Source organism: Crotalus tigris, unplaced genomic scaffold (genome assembly GCF_016545835.1).
Source record: "Crotalus tigris isolate CLP2741 ecotype Arizona unplaced genomic scaffold, ASM1654583v1 scf7180000019762.1414395, whole genome shotgun sequence".
NCBI classification, from domain to species: Eukaryota; Metazoa; Chordata; class Lepidosauria; order Squamata; family Viperidae; genus Crotalus; species Crotalus tigris.
The window spans coordinates 273,586-293,040 of NW_024097700.1; the positions used below are offsets into that span (position 1 = coordinate 273,586).

The 19,455-nt window shown below is 37.9% G+C and overlaps 1 protein-coding gene across 3 annotated transcripts; it reads right to left on the reverse strand.

The window, feature by feature from the left end:
* Positions 1 to 3,479: 3,479 nt before the first annotated feature.
* CDC37L1 (cell division cycle 37 like 1) lies at positions 3,480 to 18,732 on the reverse strand. Of its 3 annotated transcripts, none has more exons than XM_039364440.1 (7): positions 18,512 to 18,732; positions 14,628 to 14,873; positions 13,515 to 13,605; positions 13,125 to 13,240; positions 11,662 to 11,784; positions 8,621 to 8,779; positions 3,480 to 7,485 (listed from the first exon to the last, which is right to left on the reverse strand). In XM_039364440.1, exons 1-7 carry the CDS (start codon positions 18,584 to 18,586, stop codon positions 7,399 to 7,401), a joined length of 897 nt encoding a protein of 298 aa, XP_039220374.1. In that variant the 5' UTR covers positions 18,587 to 18,732; the 3' UTR covers positions 3,480 to 7,398. The 3 variants fall into 3 exon arrangements, with proteins under 3 accessions (XP_039220374.1, XP_039220373.1, XP_039220372.1); XM_039364439.1 differs by having other exon boundaries at positions 14,640 to 14,909; XM_039364438.1 differs by having other exon boundaries at positions 14,628 to 14,909.
* Between the last annotated feature and the right edge of the window lie 723 nt (positions 18,733 to 19,455).

Consider the following 19,455-nt stretch of genomic DNA (forward strand, 5'->3'; position numbering starts at 1 on the left):
ACAGCAATCTTAAATATATCCGTTTACTATTTTGGAAACTTCCCTAAAACATCTGTATTAAGAATTCAGACTGAAAAATCCGTGTAGAACATTTTGTTTCAAGCTTCTAGACTACTTTTGTCAATATTTACCACAATGTTCCAATGCTTTTGAGTTACTAACAGCTGACGGATCTTGTGGCTAGCAGTCCTGAAAGTGAACTTCCTACCATCTTGGTGTTTATATCAAGGGTGGACATGTTTTTTCCTACCTAGGCATTTAGAATTTATCATTAAATCAATGAGGCTTTTTTTTTATGTTGAAAGCAGTAGTAGTGTAGGAAGGTGCCTCTTTTTCTACAGTTTCAGGACAGCATTAGTAATTTAAGATTACAGCATCCATTTTGCTTCCTCAAATGTACTATAATATTTGCTGTATCACAAACGCTTAGCTTCCTAATCTTATAGGATAGCATCCCATTAGCTTGGAAAAAAAGGAAGGCAAAGAATTCTATTCAACTAATAACAGTTAAAACATTATAATACACAACTATAAAAACACAAAAATAATCAGCAGCAACAAATGAAGGTGACCATTGCATGGGCTCTGCTACGCCTCCAGATCTTCAAATGAAAAAACCCCATGACTTGAAGGCCTTATGAAAGGGTCAGGGGGATGATATTTAAAAGGGGGTACCATGGCAGCAAAGGTTGCCTTCTTGGTCCTGCCAAAAGACATTTTGAAATAGGCCCTGGAGTTTATCTCTTTTGCTGGAGGTAATGAATTGAACCCAGAAACATACTAGCTTGTGGAGCAGAGGTGTAATGGGCTGATAGAGGAGAGCATATAATTGTCTGCTTGTAATGGGCAGAAGGAATAACCTTGAGGAACAGGAGGAAGGGCTGCAACTAAGATATTGGTCAGATGAAAGAAACCTTGAATCCTTAGCAGAAATGTAATTTGTGAAACTGTCTTTGACATGACCCTCCCTAGTTCTCATGAAGTTAAAGGAAGGGAGAAGGGAGGTATATTCAAGCTTGCAAAATTCTGTTACTATAACCTTACAATACAAATAGTATTAGCATTCCTAACTGGTTTCCTAGCCTGGTCTACTTTGAAGGGCTGACAACACATCATTGCATTCTGTATCCCCTATAGATTTGGGATCAAGGCATAAAGTACATTATGTGTTCAAAAGATGACCAAGGCAAGAGTGATCATGAGCAGAGCCTCCAAATCCAGGAACAGGCAAAACTGGCACAAACAAAAAGTTGCACAAAGGAGTTCTTAGCCATAGCTACTACCAGTTCCTCAAAGAGAAACCATGAGTCCAGGGAGGATTGGCACAGATTTTGTTTGGGGTAGCGCAACCCCACCCAGAGCAAATCCCTAAAACTAGAAAGCCCTAATAGTCATAACAATTCAGTCTTGTTATGGTTGAAGTTAAGCTGTTGTTTCCCATTCAAACCTCACAATTTTGAGACAAAAATTGAACTCATTTGGGCAGGCAGGGATGGTTGAACTGTCTATCATCAGCATATTATACTGATACCTCACCTATGCTTGGGATGACCTCACCAATGGATTCATGCAGATGCTGAACGGGAGTGGAGACATATAAACCTGGAACAATGCACAGCATGGGACTAGGGACTCCTCACTTAGAACTAGTTCCAGAGGAAGGAAGAGAATCAACACTCTTATACTTGAATCTGCAATCTGAATCCAGATTTGTAACCAATGGGTAATTTTAAAAAAAATCTACAGAAAAGTCCCCCACCCCCAATTTGATACTCTTTAAAATGATCCAAAGTTAGACTCCATTAGGCCTATTTTCCTCAAACTAGAGGAAATACTTCTAAATATTTGCAACTTGCATTTCCATTGTGCTTTGGGATACAAGACAAAGTTGAACTTCTTGTCCTTTGTTTTAGCAAACACATCGGGCTTGAAAAAATTGAGTTGGCTGATGTGATACACAGAGCTTCAGCTATGTCAGAATTACCACACAGAAAAAGAATTTCTAAGCCATTATCAGTTATGTCTCGGTCTTTTGCAAAGGGTGCCTTACATCCATTTGTTCACTGATCCAAGAAAGATGCGAATGCAAGAAGAGGACAGTATTGAAAAACTAGGAAGAAATGGGGCTTGGGGATGGGGTGAGGAGAGAGGTAAGGGCATATGGAAAACTACAGAGCCTGGTAAGGGAGTTAGATGGAAGTGAGGACAACAGGGAAGATAGTCAGAATACTAATTTCTTTCCTTCCTCCATCATTTTTCTTCACCATTTCTAAGTTGCTTGTCCCATATTTCTGAAAGGACAAGTTCATGGCAATATTTTCCTGCATTGGAAGGCAGCCACCAGGCCAGGATTGGGCAACTGAAGAGCCAAGTGTAATCCTTCAAGCCATCTTTTACCACTCTTTCTGAAAACTGGTTGCAGTTTTATGAACATTGCAGATAGGAAACATGAATTAATGTACAACATGGAGCATTAACGTAGAATATGTTTGACCTGATTTAAAGAAAATCATCCAACTTTTAAAAATTCAAAGGAAAAAAATATCCAGAAAATTCCAGTGATTTTGGGACTTACTGGATTCTCCTTCCCTCCAACAATCAGCCATCCCTTTGGTCCTCAATTACCCAGAAAGTGTTAGGTACATTGCCTACCAGTGTAACAGACACGTCTGTAGATCATCTGGTTTTCATTTAACTACAAATAGTAAGATCAAAAGTAGAAGTCTTTAGCAGTTGAGAAAGGTCACCAAGGTTTAAGATAAGTTACAAGATCAAACAACATGGGCCAGCCCCAACTGGCTTATAAGCAGTTAAGGTGAAAGAGGAAGCAATGCATTCCCATGCCAACTGCCCTTTCATGAGATGGTTCTACACCCCAAATTCCTGAACAGAAATGTGCTTCCTTTATTATAGGGGTGTCAAATTTGCAAAACGTCACATGACGTGTCGCGACTTTTTCCCCATTGCCGGAGCTGGGGTGGGTGCGGTTTTGGCATGATGCATCTGGCCCGTGGGCCGGCAGTTTGACACCCCTGCTTTATTAGAATCATGATTCTGGATAAAATCTCAAGTCATGATTAAATCAAACATGCTACAGCAAAAGTACAGTTATTTTATTAATAGTAGCTTATATTTTCATTCCAAACTTTGTATGGGGCAATCTTTGTTTACAATATATTTCAGACCATGAAGCAAAATTTGCCACGTTGCCCTCTTCTTAAGGCTTTAGAAAAGTGCTCTGCAGCAGTGGGGAGGGCCAGATGTATGGACTTCATCTCCCAGAATTCTCAGCAAGGGCCAGCGGCTGGCTGGGTAATCATACAAGTTGGTCTGCACACTTGGTAGTTTCCAAGATTTGGAGTCACTGCTTTAGAACAACCTAGTGAAGTTACAAGGCAAATTGGCTACAATGCAGGTAAGCCAGCAGTTCTCACTTTTCCCCTCATCCAAGTGCTTGAAATATACAGGGTGGCTATGGATAACTGAAAATGGTTTATTCTACAAATCAAAAACACAAACATAACTCGTATTTTAACAAATATAATCTTGCCTTTAATGAATACACCTTTTTAATAAGCAAAGGACTATAATGCCAGTATAATATTGGTTAGTTTTTGCTTCGATCAATGTCACTGCTCATCCTCTTTCTGTGTTTAACTTTGAAAACCACAAAAAGTCAAAATCCCATTTCACATAGGTAAAAAGCCTTGCGTAAAACAGCCTCTATTACTCTAAATGCCAGTCGAACGGAAGGCTCAATTCAGAATACAGGCCTGACTTCATCTGTCTCAAAACAGAACAAAATTGCTCATAAGCTTTAGTTTCAGAATCTTTGGATTATACAACAGCTGTTAAAAACATACTAATGAAATGATCAACAACAAAACAAATATGATTGTGAAAAAAAAAAGTGTTAGGAGGAGGAGGTGAATACAGACCCAGAAAAAAAAATGCATGGGAAAAAAAATCACAGGCAAAATGAGGTTGTCAGATAAAACACAATTCTTAACTTATATCCATTTAATTCTTCCTTTAGTTATGCCCAGAACAATCCAGAGGTGATTTATTTCCCAACCCATTTTGCAAGCCAGCTAACACCTTTTTAGTGTCCAGGTTTTGTACTTATTTTTTTGTCTTCAAAAACTGAAATGTCTACACTCCTTGTCTTAATCAGATGGCTCGAAAAATAAGTACAAGGCCAGACTAGACAGCACGGCTATACTCAGTGGATGGCTGGTCTGAATGTTTACATGAAACGAAGCCAACTTCTGCCAGATTACTCTCTTGCTTTAAGAATTTATTTCCAGCTCAATTACCATCTTAGAAATAATCTGAGTTCAGAACATTCTTTCTAATATAACAGAACATTAGCTAGCTCAGGGGTTCTCAACCTTGACAACTTTAAGTCTTAAAGTTGCCAAGGTTGAGAACCCCTGAGCTAGATGAAGTCGAATAGTGCTTTCTCACGTACACTCAACATTTCATGCAACAAGAGTTCTACTGACTTTATTATTCTTGTTGCTACCTTGTTCTTATCAAATCTGATCTCATATTTGCCACTGATTCTGCAGCGTTAGGTTAAAGCCGCAATAGCAATACAGGTAGCTAAAGCCATTTCACAAACTTGTTGCTGATTTACTGTGCTTGGGTTGGTCTGGAAGCTGCTGATCTGAAATTCTAAATAATGCAACTCAGCCTATCCAGAAGGAACCAGATGGAGAAGTCTTTTCTATTGCTTTTATTAAAACTGTATTTTTTTTAAAAAAAAAAATATGTAACTCTTATCAGCCCACTTGCATCTAAATTATAATTCCATTGGAAATTTCAGGAGGCTGCTTTTGCAAATCTTGAAACACTCTATATTTGCGTTAAGATTATTTAAGGGGGAATTCACACAGAACCCCACCACTTTCATGCTCCACTGAAGTGTGGTTTATTTTTGGAAAGAGATACTGATTAGTTTTGTTTCACCATCCCTAATTTTGTTCTATTTGAGTTTAAAGAGTGATAGTTCTGTTGTTTTTTTTGCTTAAATCACTAGGGCAGTGTTCCTCAACCTTGACCATTTTAAGGCATGTGGACTTCAAGTCCCAGAATTGCTGGCTGTAGAATTCTGGGAGTTGAAGTCCATATGCCTTAAAATGGTCAAGGTTGAGAAACACTGCACTAGGGGCTTTTTTCCTGCTTGCTCCAAATCACTTTGCCTACAGATTAATATTCCGAAGAGCAGACCTAACTGAAAAGAAATCCAGTTTTTACTCCTAACCGTATTTTTCTATCCTCACAGAGCTGAAGACATGACCATGCATTACAATGTTACAATGTAAGCATTTAAAAACACTGGCTGAACTCAAAAGAAATGATGCTTCCATACAATTCTGAGACTTATTTCCTCCATTCTGTTATTTTGTGAGTATAATTAACCATCATTTCTCATTCAGTTACAAATCAGAATCACACATTATTGTCTCAACCCCAAAAGATCTGATTAAATTGCAATATGTATTTTCTGCATAAATTGAGGTCTTAAATGGGATTTTCAGAATTAGTTTCTTGCAAATAAGATTCTCTATGCTATACAATTAGTATCATCAAGGCCTATCTGATCTTGTCATCTGAACCAATTTGTTAAGTTCAGACTTCATCATAATTAAAATAATAACCAAGACCCAAGTAACACATCACTGGTTGCTAGTTAGCCAATTCTAGCATAGCTATTCCCTTGCTACACTTAAAAAAAAATATCCATGGTTCCAGGGAATTGCTAATGCATAAAAATATCTTCTCAATCAATCACTGAATATTAGTTTTAAAAACAGTGTCTCATTTTGACCTCCCTTTCTGGATTAATTTTCAGAAATGTGAAATAACTAATCATGATTTACTCTTATGAACACCTCACTATTTGAAGCTATTCTGGGGAATATCCAGAATGATAGATCAGCCTCTACACTTATGGCATTTAAAGAAGGAATCAAACCCCAAGTCATAGTACTAAGTGAGACCTAGAAAGATTATGCTTTGCTTTAGTCAGAAAACTAGCATGAAATTCCATTCGATACCAAAAAAAAAAAAAAAAAAAAAAATGACCCAAAAGGAACTTTGTCAGTTCTGGGAAGATTGTGTGAATGAGTTGAGACTCAGTTATTTTTACCTCAGTAGCTCCCACTGTCAATGTTCTGCTTAAAGGAGGGGATTTTAGGAGGGTAAAGAAAGCAACAAAGCTTGTCACTCTTATCTTGCATGTCAATATTGCTTCTTAGGGACTTTGTCATAGGCAAGTATGCTTCTGGATAGAATCTACAAACCTTCCTTACTCTAGAGCTGTGGTGTTTCAAGACTCATTGAATGCAATTATGTACTGACAGCATTTACAACAGTTGTATTTTAACATACATCAAAGGTGATGAATGCAGAAGCAGATGGACAGGATACTAGAAAAATGTTTTTCAGTATTTTGGAGTTTGTAAACAATTTATAACAAAAGGTTTACCGAATCTGATTGACAATGATAACATTTCAGAACCAAGTCTACACCAAAGTAATTTCATGGCTATTTGGGTTGTTTTGGTTTTAAAATAGTGCCTGTTTATTTCTTTTGAGGCATTTACCAAATAAAAGATTGTAAGCTCATGTTTGTAAGATCTGAGAAAAAAAAATTAATCAGCATTTGGCACCTGATGAAACACTCAGCAATGGCTGATGTTTATCATATTGTTCTCATTTAAGAAAAGTTAAACTTTCTGTAACATATGTGGATCTATCTGCAGAAATACTGGTTATAACTCCATTATGGCTGCTTACACATCAAAATATGTATGAATCAAAATAAAATACAGAAACAGTAAAAAACAGTAGTATAAATGGCTAGTGCTTTTGTGGGAGCCATCCAGAGGCGCAACACTGATAGCAATCATAGATTTATTGCTATCTGTGATAAAATCAGATTTGAATGCCTAGTATGCAAGCAACAGAACACATTACAATGATCTTTAGTATCCACAGCAACTCTTGGGTAGTGTCTAATAAGATTAAAGCGGATTCCTGAAGGAATCAATTGTAAACATTGCAATTGTGCAGATTTCTCATACTTTGATTTCTAAAATTAAAAGGCAAGATTTTTTAGCAGTAGCAGAAAACGTAGTTTCACATTCGGCAAATTACAAGAACATCCCTTTCTTAAAAGTAAGAAACATAGGAAGAAAGATAGCAGCACACTTTTTCCCCCCAAAGAAAATGATGCATGTTTCTGCCTTACTCTCTCTCCAAAAGCTCAAAACAAAACAATTCCCTCCCACTCCATCAAAATAAAGTGCAGTACCCATAAAAAGAAGTCTAAAGAAAATTGCCGTCTTCTTCTCTTGGAAAGAAGTGTACTTGGCGTCAGTCTTAAGAGTACTATACTGTATCCATCATTTTAGGTTCTTCTTCCTCTCTGTGTACCACTAAACCCTGCAAACTGCAGCCTTGAAGCGATTCTGCATTCTGCAATAAAGAGCATAGACATGTCAGAAAACAATTTCTGAAAAACATTTAATTTTAATCTTTGCTTTGTGTTGCTGCAGCTTTGTATTTTTTTTTACACCATGGGTGGAACACGTGGACACTTCACTCAAGATTCATTGTCATCACATCTTAAACTCAACTGGGCTAAAGGTAGATAAGCTAATTTCCACAAGCAATGGAACACACACACAGACCAAGATTATGCTACCCAAATTCCTCCCTGTGATTTCCCACCAAAAACCAGCAGGCAATGAATGAAAGTAACATTTTAAGCTTCTGAAGGGTTCTACCGATGTGTTCAGTATTACAGTCTTTTGCAAAAACAAACTGGAAAAGGAGGAATAAATAAAAAAATCTCAGATTTTTTATTCAAAAGTTGGGCCTCGTCCCACAAAGTGCTTCCGTGACTTTGTGAATCAAGTGTGAATTTCCTTCATGTATTACTGCTAAGCAAGTAACTGCTCTTTTTAAAAAATAAAACAATTATTTTAGCACAGGAACTGATTATGTAACAGGAACTGATATGACACCCCAAGAAACTCTGTCTGGGAATGCAGAGAGTCAGAGCAGAGATTACAATGGCACGCACTAGACATACATTATGTGAGGAATACCTCCACAAGCTGTTCTGGAAATAATCATGTTCAATAATCAGGGACGTTAGCTGATGAAACACACACACTAGTGAAGAAAGCAGCTGGAGAGCTATAGCTTAAATGAATCATCCAATGAACGGAACTAACCGGACAAAAATGCCCAGTTCACTGTAACAGTTAGAATGGTTGGCTTCTTGCTATAGTAAGTAACTTTGTAGTAGCCCAAAAATAGTGGAAAATACTGCAACAGGGAGACCAGAGATAGAAACATAGTGGACGCCAAGGCAGGATGATTTTGAAATAAATAAATAAATAAATAAATGTAAACATTAGCGTTTGTTCTTTTCATTCAAACTACTTGGTGAAATGATATATATTAATTACTTAACATTCAAACAAGTCTTAGTTTTCTACCATGGTCTATGAGAAGGAATATAGGGAAGTAATACGAAGAAGATGGGAAGTAAAGATTTTTTTTCTTGACACGCCAATAGTAAAAATAATTAAACAAAAGTTACCTGAGGTGCAAGTCCACCTATACAATTCAGATCATTGTGAAATAAAGGATTCTGAACAGGCATAGGTTGACAATTCTGAGATCGTGAACAAATCCTCACTCTTGATTTGAATGCTTCCAGTTCATTTTTAAAAGCTTCCAAATAGCCTTCATCCCCTGTCTGTCAAACAAACACAAAAGTAATTCAATAACCCTACAATTTAACTTTCAATATTTTGTGCTAAAAAATAAGACACTGCAGCCAAGCAGACTGGAGTCTAACCATGGAATCTATATCATTCAGATAAGCGTAGATTTTCACATTTTTCTACTTTTGTTTTTGTTCTGTCTGTGTTTTTTTACTTTGGCTAATCATAATGGAGGATAATCACAGTGACAGATGTTCAAATCGTTATGAAAGTTATTCAGACAATGTAGTTTATAACAGGAGCATTCTTCTTCCCCTCCATATCAATTATACTACAGTGCTCATAATTTTCAACAACTTAGCAATTCTGGAGGATGTAAACGGAATAAATTGCCACACGAAAAAAATCACCATCTATACAATGAGTCCTTTCTTTCTCAATCTTAGGATATACCATTAGACTTGCAAACTATGGACTGTGCTTAGCTATAATAGATAGAATTAACCTCTCTCAATATTTTTCTTTTAACTCTTCTTTTTAATGTGTATATTGTATATTGCAAGAAAACTGTATGGGTTTTATTATATGGATTTTTGTGATGTTTTACCGATAGTTATAGCAAGACCTAGAATTAAAAGACCTTGGAATTAAAATGCTCTATTATCCGGGAAGGGTTTGAAATGTTGGACCCAAGGAAGTAGATACAGTCCTTATGACAGTGAGCTTGCCCAACTACTCTTCAGAGCCATGTTCTCTTGGCTAACTAAAGCTACCAGAAAGATGTGACGTGGATAGGTTCTAGTGAGGAGAACTTTTCAAGGGGGTTCTTCCTTGTACACAACCATTTGTCTGAAATACAACCACTTGTCTGAAATGATATAAGGGTTTTCTGCTTCAGCAGGGGGTTGGACTAGAAGACCTCCAAGGTTCCTTCCAACTCTTGTTATCCTGTTATTCCTCTGCCCCTTAAGGAGCTACCTGCAAAATGCAGTGGCATGACACACATTACACCTGAGCTCCACAAGCTGCATACGCTACCACATGGATCCAATTCGAGGTGCTGGTTTTGACTTATTAAGCCCTTCATGGCTTGGGACAGGGCTGAGGGACCACCTCCACCTGATCACATTTGCTTGTCCCATCAGGTCTGGCAGAAAAGGTATACTGTGAGTCCTGCCTTGCAAAACAGTTTCATCTACTGCACGGGTGCCAAACTCACCACGTCACATGACGTGTTGTGATGTATCACGACTTTTTTTGCCTTGTCGGAGCTGGGGTGAGCACGGCCTCCGTATGATGCAACCGGCCCGTGGGCTGGCAGTTTGACAACCCTGATCTAGTGGGACCCAGGACTTTTCTGCCACAGCACCTTCCCTGTGGAGCATTATCCTCTTCCCCACACGTGAGATTGGCCCCATCCTTGATATCTTACCGGAAGTCCCACAAAAAAATAACTGTGTCAGCAGGCTTGTGGATCTCAGAGAAATGGTCAGCTATTGAAATGGGTGCATTGTTTTTAACATCACCTTTTCTTTAATATCTTATTAATAATGTTGCTTTATGGCTTTTTAAATATATTTAATATTTTGATTTTACAACTGATTTTTATTAGGCGCTACCTTTTAGAGTTACCTTTTAGAGTCACTTTTCTGTGAGATGGGCAGCTGTGTAAATATGATAAAATAAAACAAATTTCTTTTCATAATCCTCCATGTGCAAGGCTATCAGCAGATAACTATTTTTAAATATCAGTTTCCTATGTTATGCTCAGCCCAAAAACAGACTAAACTAAAAGTGTATACTCAGAATGGCAGAATATACCCTAGAGCTATCAAAAGTCTTCTGGCATTTTAGTCACATGCACTGAAATAAAAATGCGCTAATCTACAATTATAAAATTACTGCTAATTTGAATAAGTGCTAATAATTAAATTTTAAACTTCCTGAAGTGTCAGAAGACCTGTTACAGAGGTTTATACAGCCATGTTAAAGTTATGTCTCCAAGGAATATTCTTAGTGGGGAATACATCCAATTTGACCATCCATAAAGAGTAAAACGCCTGCACACAAAGCAAATTTTCTCCCCTCTCCTTATGATCTTTTTAACAGGATGGATGGACACTCATGACACTTTTTGTCACTGTGTGATTCATATTATATGAAAATAGCATATTTTTGTACATAATTTAGGAAATAATCCTATATATACTTAATCTGTTAAACATAAAACAGTATAAAAATGGGCCCCTATATCAGAAGACGAAGAATCTTTAGAATAGATTTGGATTGTGCTTGAGGAAGTGAAAAGAGACAAGGAGAATTTAAAGTCCATTTATATATATAAATTTACTTGTGTGTTATTATGTAGAATCCATCATTCTTATTAATGAATCTACATTATAATGCCCTTTAAAACAGCTTACTCTCAACAGGTATTTGTTGAAGAGTGTTACCACACTTAAGAGAAACCAAGCAATACAACAAAACCCTATGAGATAACAATATCCATGATTTGGTGAGAACAGTTTTTAATGGAAGGAAGATGGACAAAAATATGTCCAACAGAAGAGGCATGATTTGGATTTCATCTATAAAGAAATGATATCTGATAGAACCTAGGAAGTGCTGTCCTTGGTTGCCACTATGCTCATTTATATAATTGTGGTTTTAATTGATTTTTATTTTATTTTATTAGCCACCCAGAGTTACTGTTTTTAAGATAGGTGGCCATTGACTGAAATAATGAAAACAAAAACAGTAATAGCAATAATCACCAAACTATTCTTTTGATAAGGCATGTTAGCATCTAACAACCAAGGAGAAAGTCTGGCTAGGCTTTGAAGTGGGTTCCTAAAAACATTTTAGAATAGCCCCCCCACCTCCTCTATGTTGAACAGAAAACTCCCCTCCTCACCTTAGCTCTTTGGAAAAATAGACGAAAACATCCCCGGGGATCCACATTACAGCTCTTGGCCATTTCTATGATGAACTGCATCACTACCGCTTGATGAGCTACTTGTTCCATTAGAGCTCCTTTCTATAAAAAGATAATCCAAATTATCTGTAAGAAACAATCAGCGTACAGTAGTCCCCAAACACAGGTCTACATTGGGAGAGGAACATTTGTGATTCAATGAATGGTCATTCAGTAGGCCATGCCTGATTTTATGATCTTTTTTTACCACAGTTGTTAAACAAATCAATGTGGTCATTAAGTGAAGCCTTTGAGCTTCACCTATTGACTTTGCTTGTCAGAAGATCACAAATGGTGATTTTGTGAATCTGGGACAAAGCATCCATTGTAAACACATACTGGTCATCAAGCATCTAAATTCTGATTATGTGACCGCTGGGATGCTGAAATGGTTGTGTAAGGACCAACTGTAATTATTTTCAGCAGCTTTATAAGTTTAGTCACTAAGTAGAGGTGTCAGTTGAGGACTACCTGTACCACAATTCAAAATGCAATGAAGCCCATATTAATTGGAGCAAAACTAAGCTATGCACTAGAAAACTTCCTTTGATAGTCAAAACATATTAGTTAACTGCCAAGGAGGTGTGATGTGAAATACAGGATTTCTATAGCTTTTCATCTTCAATAATTCTTAGTTTTACAAACAGTACTTGAAAATGTCAATACAGTATTAGCTAACAGTATGTTTACTGAAAGACCTGCTATAACCACATATGTAAATGTAATACTATAGGTAAGTCAGTATTTCCAAATGAGTTGCTGTACAGACGTAGCTCAATTAGTCTGATTCTGAAAACACATTAGATAATAGTTATTATGACTGCAGTCATTAGTTTGTAGTTCAGAATAAAAAATGGTTCAAGGCTGATGCTTAATAAAAGGGGTGATTCAAAGCTTTTGGATGATTGTTGTAATAATGGCCAATTATTAATGTAAACCAAACACTACCTTTCAAAATGTACAAATCTGTGGTTAAATATCAATCTAGCAATGTTACATAGAGTAAATGATTTTGAGATTTAGGTTTAAGAACTAAATGCATTATCCATCCACAAATTAATTATTTATGTAGACATGTACAGTTATGATGCATTATATCTACTATTAAATAAATGATTTCAGAATTTGACTTTTGTATAACTATGGATTTTATGAGGATTCAGTCAGCAAATAAGAAATCATCTTAAACATGTGATAAGCCTCTGCAGAATATCTAAATCTCATTGCTAAAATGAAACAATACAACTTTGCACTATATTAGGAAGTTAAAATATTTAAGTCCAGAAGAAAATATGACCCTGAAATTAGTAAATTTCCCAATATGGACAACCTCAATGCAATTTAGGGTAAATAGAAAAAAAAAGCTTTGTTCCAATTACAACATCGAAACACTGAAATTATACCTGTTCTGCTTCTAGATGAAAACACCATAAAAGAAGATATTTTGCTGTTTCTTCACAGACAAGGTATGGGTGATCAGAGAGAAATCTCTGACTATCAAACCATCTGCTCAACATTCCTGAAAAACAATGAGATGCAACAAATAGTTGTCCTAAAACTGAAAAAAATACTTGGTTATAACTGAGTCCCATTTATGCTGGACAGGAACAAATTAGGCGTTTTGTTACTGATACCCATCCCATATTATTACTTTTTTTAGTTCAGTTATTCAGAAACAATGCGTGTCAAGGACCCTACTATGAATTTTAGGCAAAATATTTCGCTTGTTAAAACAGAAATACATTATTATAGTACATGTAGGTCATGAAATGATTCATAAGGAAAAAACTTACCAAAATGTCTAATTTTCTCCTCATGTTTCTGCATAAACGATTTAGATGCATCATCCTCAGTTTCTTTCAGTTTCTTTTGATTAATGAAACTCTGGCAAACAAAATATACGATGTACTAAAATGTTACATCTGACAGTCATTAATTAATCATTGCTCAATTATCTCAAATAGTCTTCAAGGTTATTTTGTATTAGATACATCCATTTGATTTATACTAATTAAAATATACTTAGGCTCTCTAAAAGTAGGAGTTATTTAAATTATTTAGATTAGTAAAGCTACTCTAATTATGATTATGCAGCAGTCTGAATCTGAACTGAATCTTTCATTCACTCGGGTTTTATATATTTTTTTTCTACTAACCTCTGATTCCACATCATAATTTCCAATGTCTTAAACTATGGAATGTATTTAAATGTTTAGTTTAAATGCAACACTAGCTTATTTAGTGTGTACTGAAAACAAATAATTTCTTCATGGCCCTTTAAATAAACTTCTTAATCTCTAAGACTGTGCCATTTTTTAATTGTTCTTAATACCCCATTTTCTCATTCCATCTAGACCAACTGTGCAATACTGCTGACAATAGTATAAAAGCAGGAAGTGAAGAAAAGTGGAATTTTGGTTTCAAAGAATTCATATCAAATTCAAATCAATTAATTTGATTTGGAATCAAATTTTTTCCATAATGCCTCTATAGAATGTATTCTTCTCACTTTTTTTCTGCAGAGTTGGAAAAAAGATCCAGTATAACTTGTGGCTACTAGGAAGGCATTCTGGTTGATTGCAATAAAGCAATATTAAAGAATCCTACTGTGGAAACAAGCCTAAATTTAAATACTTTCACTTGCTAATGCCAACAGAAATAAAACATATTACCCACTGTAATTTATACATTCCTCTTATGTATCTTGTTTTTTTTTTTTTTTTGCTTCAGACCTCAATTAGAATTGTAGTGCTCTAAAAAATTACTTATAGGATTCAGAAGAAATGAACTTTAATGGCCCAATTCTATGAAGAGTTTAGGTATACATGAAGTTGTTACTTCAGAAACTCAAGACACAAAGAAAACCTGAATGCAGAAATTTTTATACAATCTGGATTATTCTATACCTTGTTAAATACCTCTTTGCTAACAAAATCCGTATTCCATAAATTCTGTCTCTCTTTCTGTCTTAATACTTCCTCCTTCCGCCGCCACTCTTCTTCCCTCCATCTCAATTCATCCATTTCTGTTTGTGCTTTGGCATGTTCTTGGTCCAGGGATTCTGAATTGTGTAATGCTAAACTTCCAAGTTTTTGCTGGGCTTCTGCTAAATTCCATTTGCATTCCACAGAACTCTTTACAAATTCTTTTTGCTGTTGGCAAGCCAGTTCGATTCCATCATTATATGTCTGCAAATTAATGTCTCCATTATTTGGAAATTAGACAGGCAGAATTACATGAAACTTGGGGGGTTAAATGAACTAATTCTTAAGATTTCTTAAGAAATTGCATGTGAAACAGTTACACGGTATGAATGGGTGAAATTCAGTAAAATATACAAATATACTTCAATCAATCCTATATCTGGCCATTCTGTACGTGTGTTTATGTGTGTGTAAGAAAGAGAATATACACATACTCACAATGATCAATTATTATAACTTCAGTAGTGAATCTGAATGTCTCACTATATGTACTTAATTGCTACGCACATATAGTAATAATGGTATCATGTTATATCTTCTTTATTTTATCACATAATTAAGAATCACTCAAGAGCCTTGTACTAGTCAATATAATAAATATTCTTAAACTTGTAGAATGATAGTCAGCGAAGGATGAAATTTACTTGGTCTCTTTAAATCATTCTGGCAAATCGAACTCATTCAACACAGTGTTATCTTTGTTCACGGAATGGAATTACAACAATGTTCTTAAATATATATATATATATATATATATATATATATATATATATATATATATATATATATATATATATATATATATATATGTTTTCTAAGGTTTTCGCGGGTATTTGTATGTAGGTCTTTGGTTGTTCGGGTTTTCTCCCGTATAAAATTGGAAGTGTCTTGGCGACGTTTCGACGAAGTCCCTTTCGTCATCTTCAGGCTGGTGTTTTCAGCTTCGTGCTTTGAGCAGCAATGTGTGGTCTTAGCTGTTTCTTCCTTTTAACTGCCAGTGGGGGTATGAACTGATTGGGTGGGAGCTTGGCTGTGTTCTGATTGGCTGGGGGAGTGTTCTGTTTGGTTGTGCTCAGGTTAGTCTGAGTTGCAGAGGGGTTTAAGATTTTGGGCTGCCTTGCTATTTTTTGGCTTCGCGTTCGTGGTCATGCCTCCTCTTCATGGGGGGTGTCAGTTTGCTTCATGTATGGATTGGAGGGGTTTAAAGTGGCTAATGATGCAGCTGTGGTCTGGCTTCTGGTTTGTGGTCGTGCCTCGTCATCGGTGTGGCTTTGGGTTTGTTTTTTTGCGTGGATGTGTGGTGGTGACCTCCTGTGTGGTTTTTGTGAGTGTGGGTCTGGTATCATTTTTTGTGTTAGGGAGTCATTTGTCAATAAGGGCGGGTTTCCAAATGGCTGGTAGGCGGGAGGTATCATCTCACTTGGTCATCTCGCTGGTCCAACACCTTAAAGCCACAGGACATGACTTTAAAAATACCAGAACCATTGCCAAAAGTGAACATTTTAATAACAGAATAATCAGGGAAGCCATCGAGATAGAAAAACACCCACACAGCATGAACAAGCGAGATGATACCTCCCGCCTACCAGCCATTTGGAAACCCGCCCTTATTGACAAACGACTCCCTAACACAAAAAATGATACCAGACCCACACTCACAAAAACCACACAGGATGTCACCACCACACATCCACGCAAAAAACAAACTCAAAGCCACACCGATGACGAGACACGACCACAAACCAGAAGCCAGACCACAGCTGCATCATTAGCCACTTTAAACCCCTCCAATCCATACATGAAGCAAACTGACACCCCCCATGAAGAGGAGGCACGACCACGAACGCGAAGCCAAAAAATAGCAAGGCAGCCTAAAATCTTAAACCTCTCTGCAACTCAGACTAACCTGAGCACAACCAAACAGAACACTCCCCCAGACAATCAGAGCACAGCCAAGCCCCTAACCATTCAGAACACACCTCCACCCAATCAGAACACAGCCAAGCTCCCACCCAATCAGTTCATACCCCCACTGGCAGTTAAAAGGAAGAAACAGCTACGACCACACATTGCTGCTCAAAGCACGAAGCTGAAAACACCAGCCTGAAGATGACGAATGGGACTTCGTCGAAACGTCGCCAAGACACTTCCAATTTTACGCGGGAGAAAACCCGAACAACCAAAGACACATATATATATATATATATATATATATATATATATATATATATATATAAAATCAAGGACTTCATATTCTATCTAATTTTAATACATAAACTTGCACTAAGTACAAGACAGATAAAGACATAAAAATTAGTTCCTAGCCCTTAAGTGACATAAGCTTAAATTGCCAATTCAAGAGAGACGGGCTAACACTTAAATGCAGCAGTAGGAAAGACCCTTGAATCACAATTATAGACTTCTCTACTTACAACTAAGTTCAGTAGGACTACCTTCTAACTGTGAAAATTAGATTATAGCTTCTAGAAGAAATTTTCACTTATTTGAGCACAGATCCAGCACAAATACATACAAGTAGTCCTCAACTTACAATAGTTGATTTGTTAACTATTCAAAGTTACAACGGCACTGAAAAAAGTGACATGACCATTTTCCATACTTACAACTGTTGCAGCATCCCCATGATCACATGACCAAAAGTTAAATGCTCGGCAACTAGTTCATACTTATGATGGTTGCAGTGTCCTGGGGTCAGCTTTTGTGATGTTCTGACAAGCAAAGCCAATGGGGAAGCCAGATTCACTTAATAACCATGTTACTAACTTAACAACTACAGTGATACACTTAACCACTGCGGCAAGAATGGTCATAAAATGGGGCAAAATTCACTCAACAAATGTCTCACTTAGCAAAATAAATTTGGGGTTCAATTGTCATAAGTTGAGGACTACTTGAATAAGGATAGTTTGCATGATACTTACTAAATGTAGCCCTCGCTGCCCACATGAGTGTGATAGCCAAATAGGAACAGAACTGGGTGACATGATTCTTTTTGGGGGTATTTATTTCAACAGAGTATAGTAAAAGTAATGCAGGTATTTATATAATAGCCATGCAGAACATATGAGTTTTCTTTGAGCGACGGATGCCTCACGAGATTGAGTTAATAATCTCAATCCCTTAAAAATAAGGGTTTTTTAAATTGCCAAGTCCATTAATGATAATAGGTCAATACTGAAATGCCATAGATTACAAAGGAGGGAGGAAAGGAGGGAAGGAAAGAAGGGACGAGGGGGAGGGAGGAAGAAAGGAAAGGAGGGAGGAAAGAAGGGACGAGGGGGAGGGACGGAAGAGAGAAAGGAAAGGAGGGAGAGAGGGAAGGAGGGAGGGAGGAAGGAAAGGAGGGAGGGAGGGGAGGAAGGAGGGAGGGGAGGAGGGAGGGGAGGAGGAAGGAAGGAAAGGAGGGAGAGGGAGGGAGGGAGAAAGGAAAGGAGGGAGGGGAGGGAGGGAGAAAGGAAGGGAAGGAGGGAGGGAGGAAGGAAAAGAGGGAGAGAGGGAAGGAGAGAGGGAGAAAGGAAAGGAGGGAGGGAGGGGAGGAGGAAGGGAGGGAGGAAGGAAGGGAGAAAGGAAAGGAGGGAGGGAGGACGGAGGAAGGGACGGGGGTGGGGAGGGATGAGGGAGGGAAGAAAGGAGGGAGGGAGGAAAGGAGGGAGGGTTAAAGGAAACAAGGTTAGGGCAGTCGCCATAGCAGAATGCCCAGGCTGAGAGAGATTCATGTTCCACCTGCGGACTAGTTTTAAGGGGGCGTGAAAGAAGCGGCGTGGCTATGCAGAAAGTGGCCGTACCTGGGCGTTTGGCTCAGAAAGGTCTTCAACCCGACTCGAAGGTACCTCACGAGAACGCGGAGGCCAAAGCTCCATTCTCTCGCCGAACCCCACCAAAAGGCGAGGACCTCCTCCGCCTCCTCCTGGCTTGCGCCGCTACCAGAAACCGTTGCGGACCCCACCGGAAGCGAGACTGCAAGTCATTTCCGGCAACAACAAAGCGTCCCCTATTTATGATTTCACCGCGCTGCCTCCCCCGTCTGTCTATCGCGTGACGATCTCGGCATTGACGGGCGGGGAGGATGTTGCTAGGAGACCGGGGGAGCGCGCCACAACGGCGCGCGCTTCAGTAATTTGTGAATGGTGCCCTCGCTACTCCGTGCGCGGCTCCGGCGGACCCGCTGGCAGTCATTTCTTGGCGCAAAATAATAAGTTTTATCTCACTTAAAAATATAACAACTATACAAGCGATCCCTCACGCCTTTGTTTGTACATTAAGATCCACGGAGTTGGTTTTTTTATTTTTTTTTTAAAGTCACTGCACGGGATTGCTGATTTTCTTTCTTTTTTTGCTGCAAAAAATACGCAAACGGGTACGGCGCATCATCTATCGGCCTTTCAGGTATTTGCGTTGCTGTTTTCCAGATGGGCTAGCTCCCACCAACACCAACTAGCAGCTGAGCCGACAAATTTAAAGGCCCCCGGTTGGGGAGCCTTGATGATGCTCCATTTTTTGTTTTGTTTTTGAAAGAAATACATCCACTCCCTAAAGGAGAAGAGGGGGGGGGGCAAGCAAGGAAAAAAAAAAAAGACAAGGAAAGTTCTCGGTTCGTTTTTAAAACATCTGGAGTCTGGATTGCACCAAATTGTGAAGCGACAGGCCATTTAACTCCAGTAACTTTCACAAACGTGGTCCGCATGTAACAGCTGCATTTAAATTCCCTGAACTGCCAATATTGGAAGCC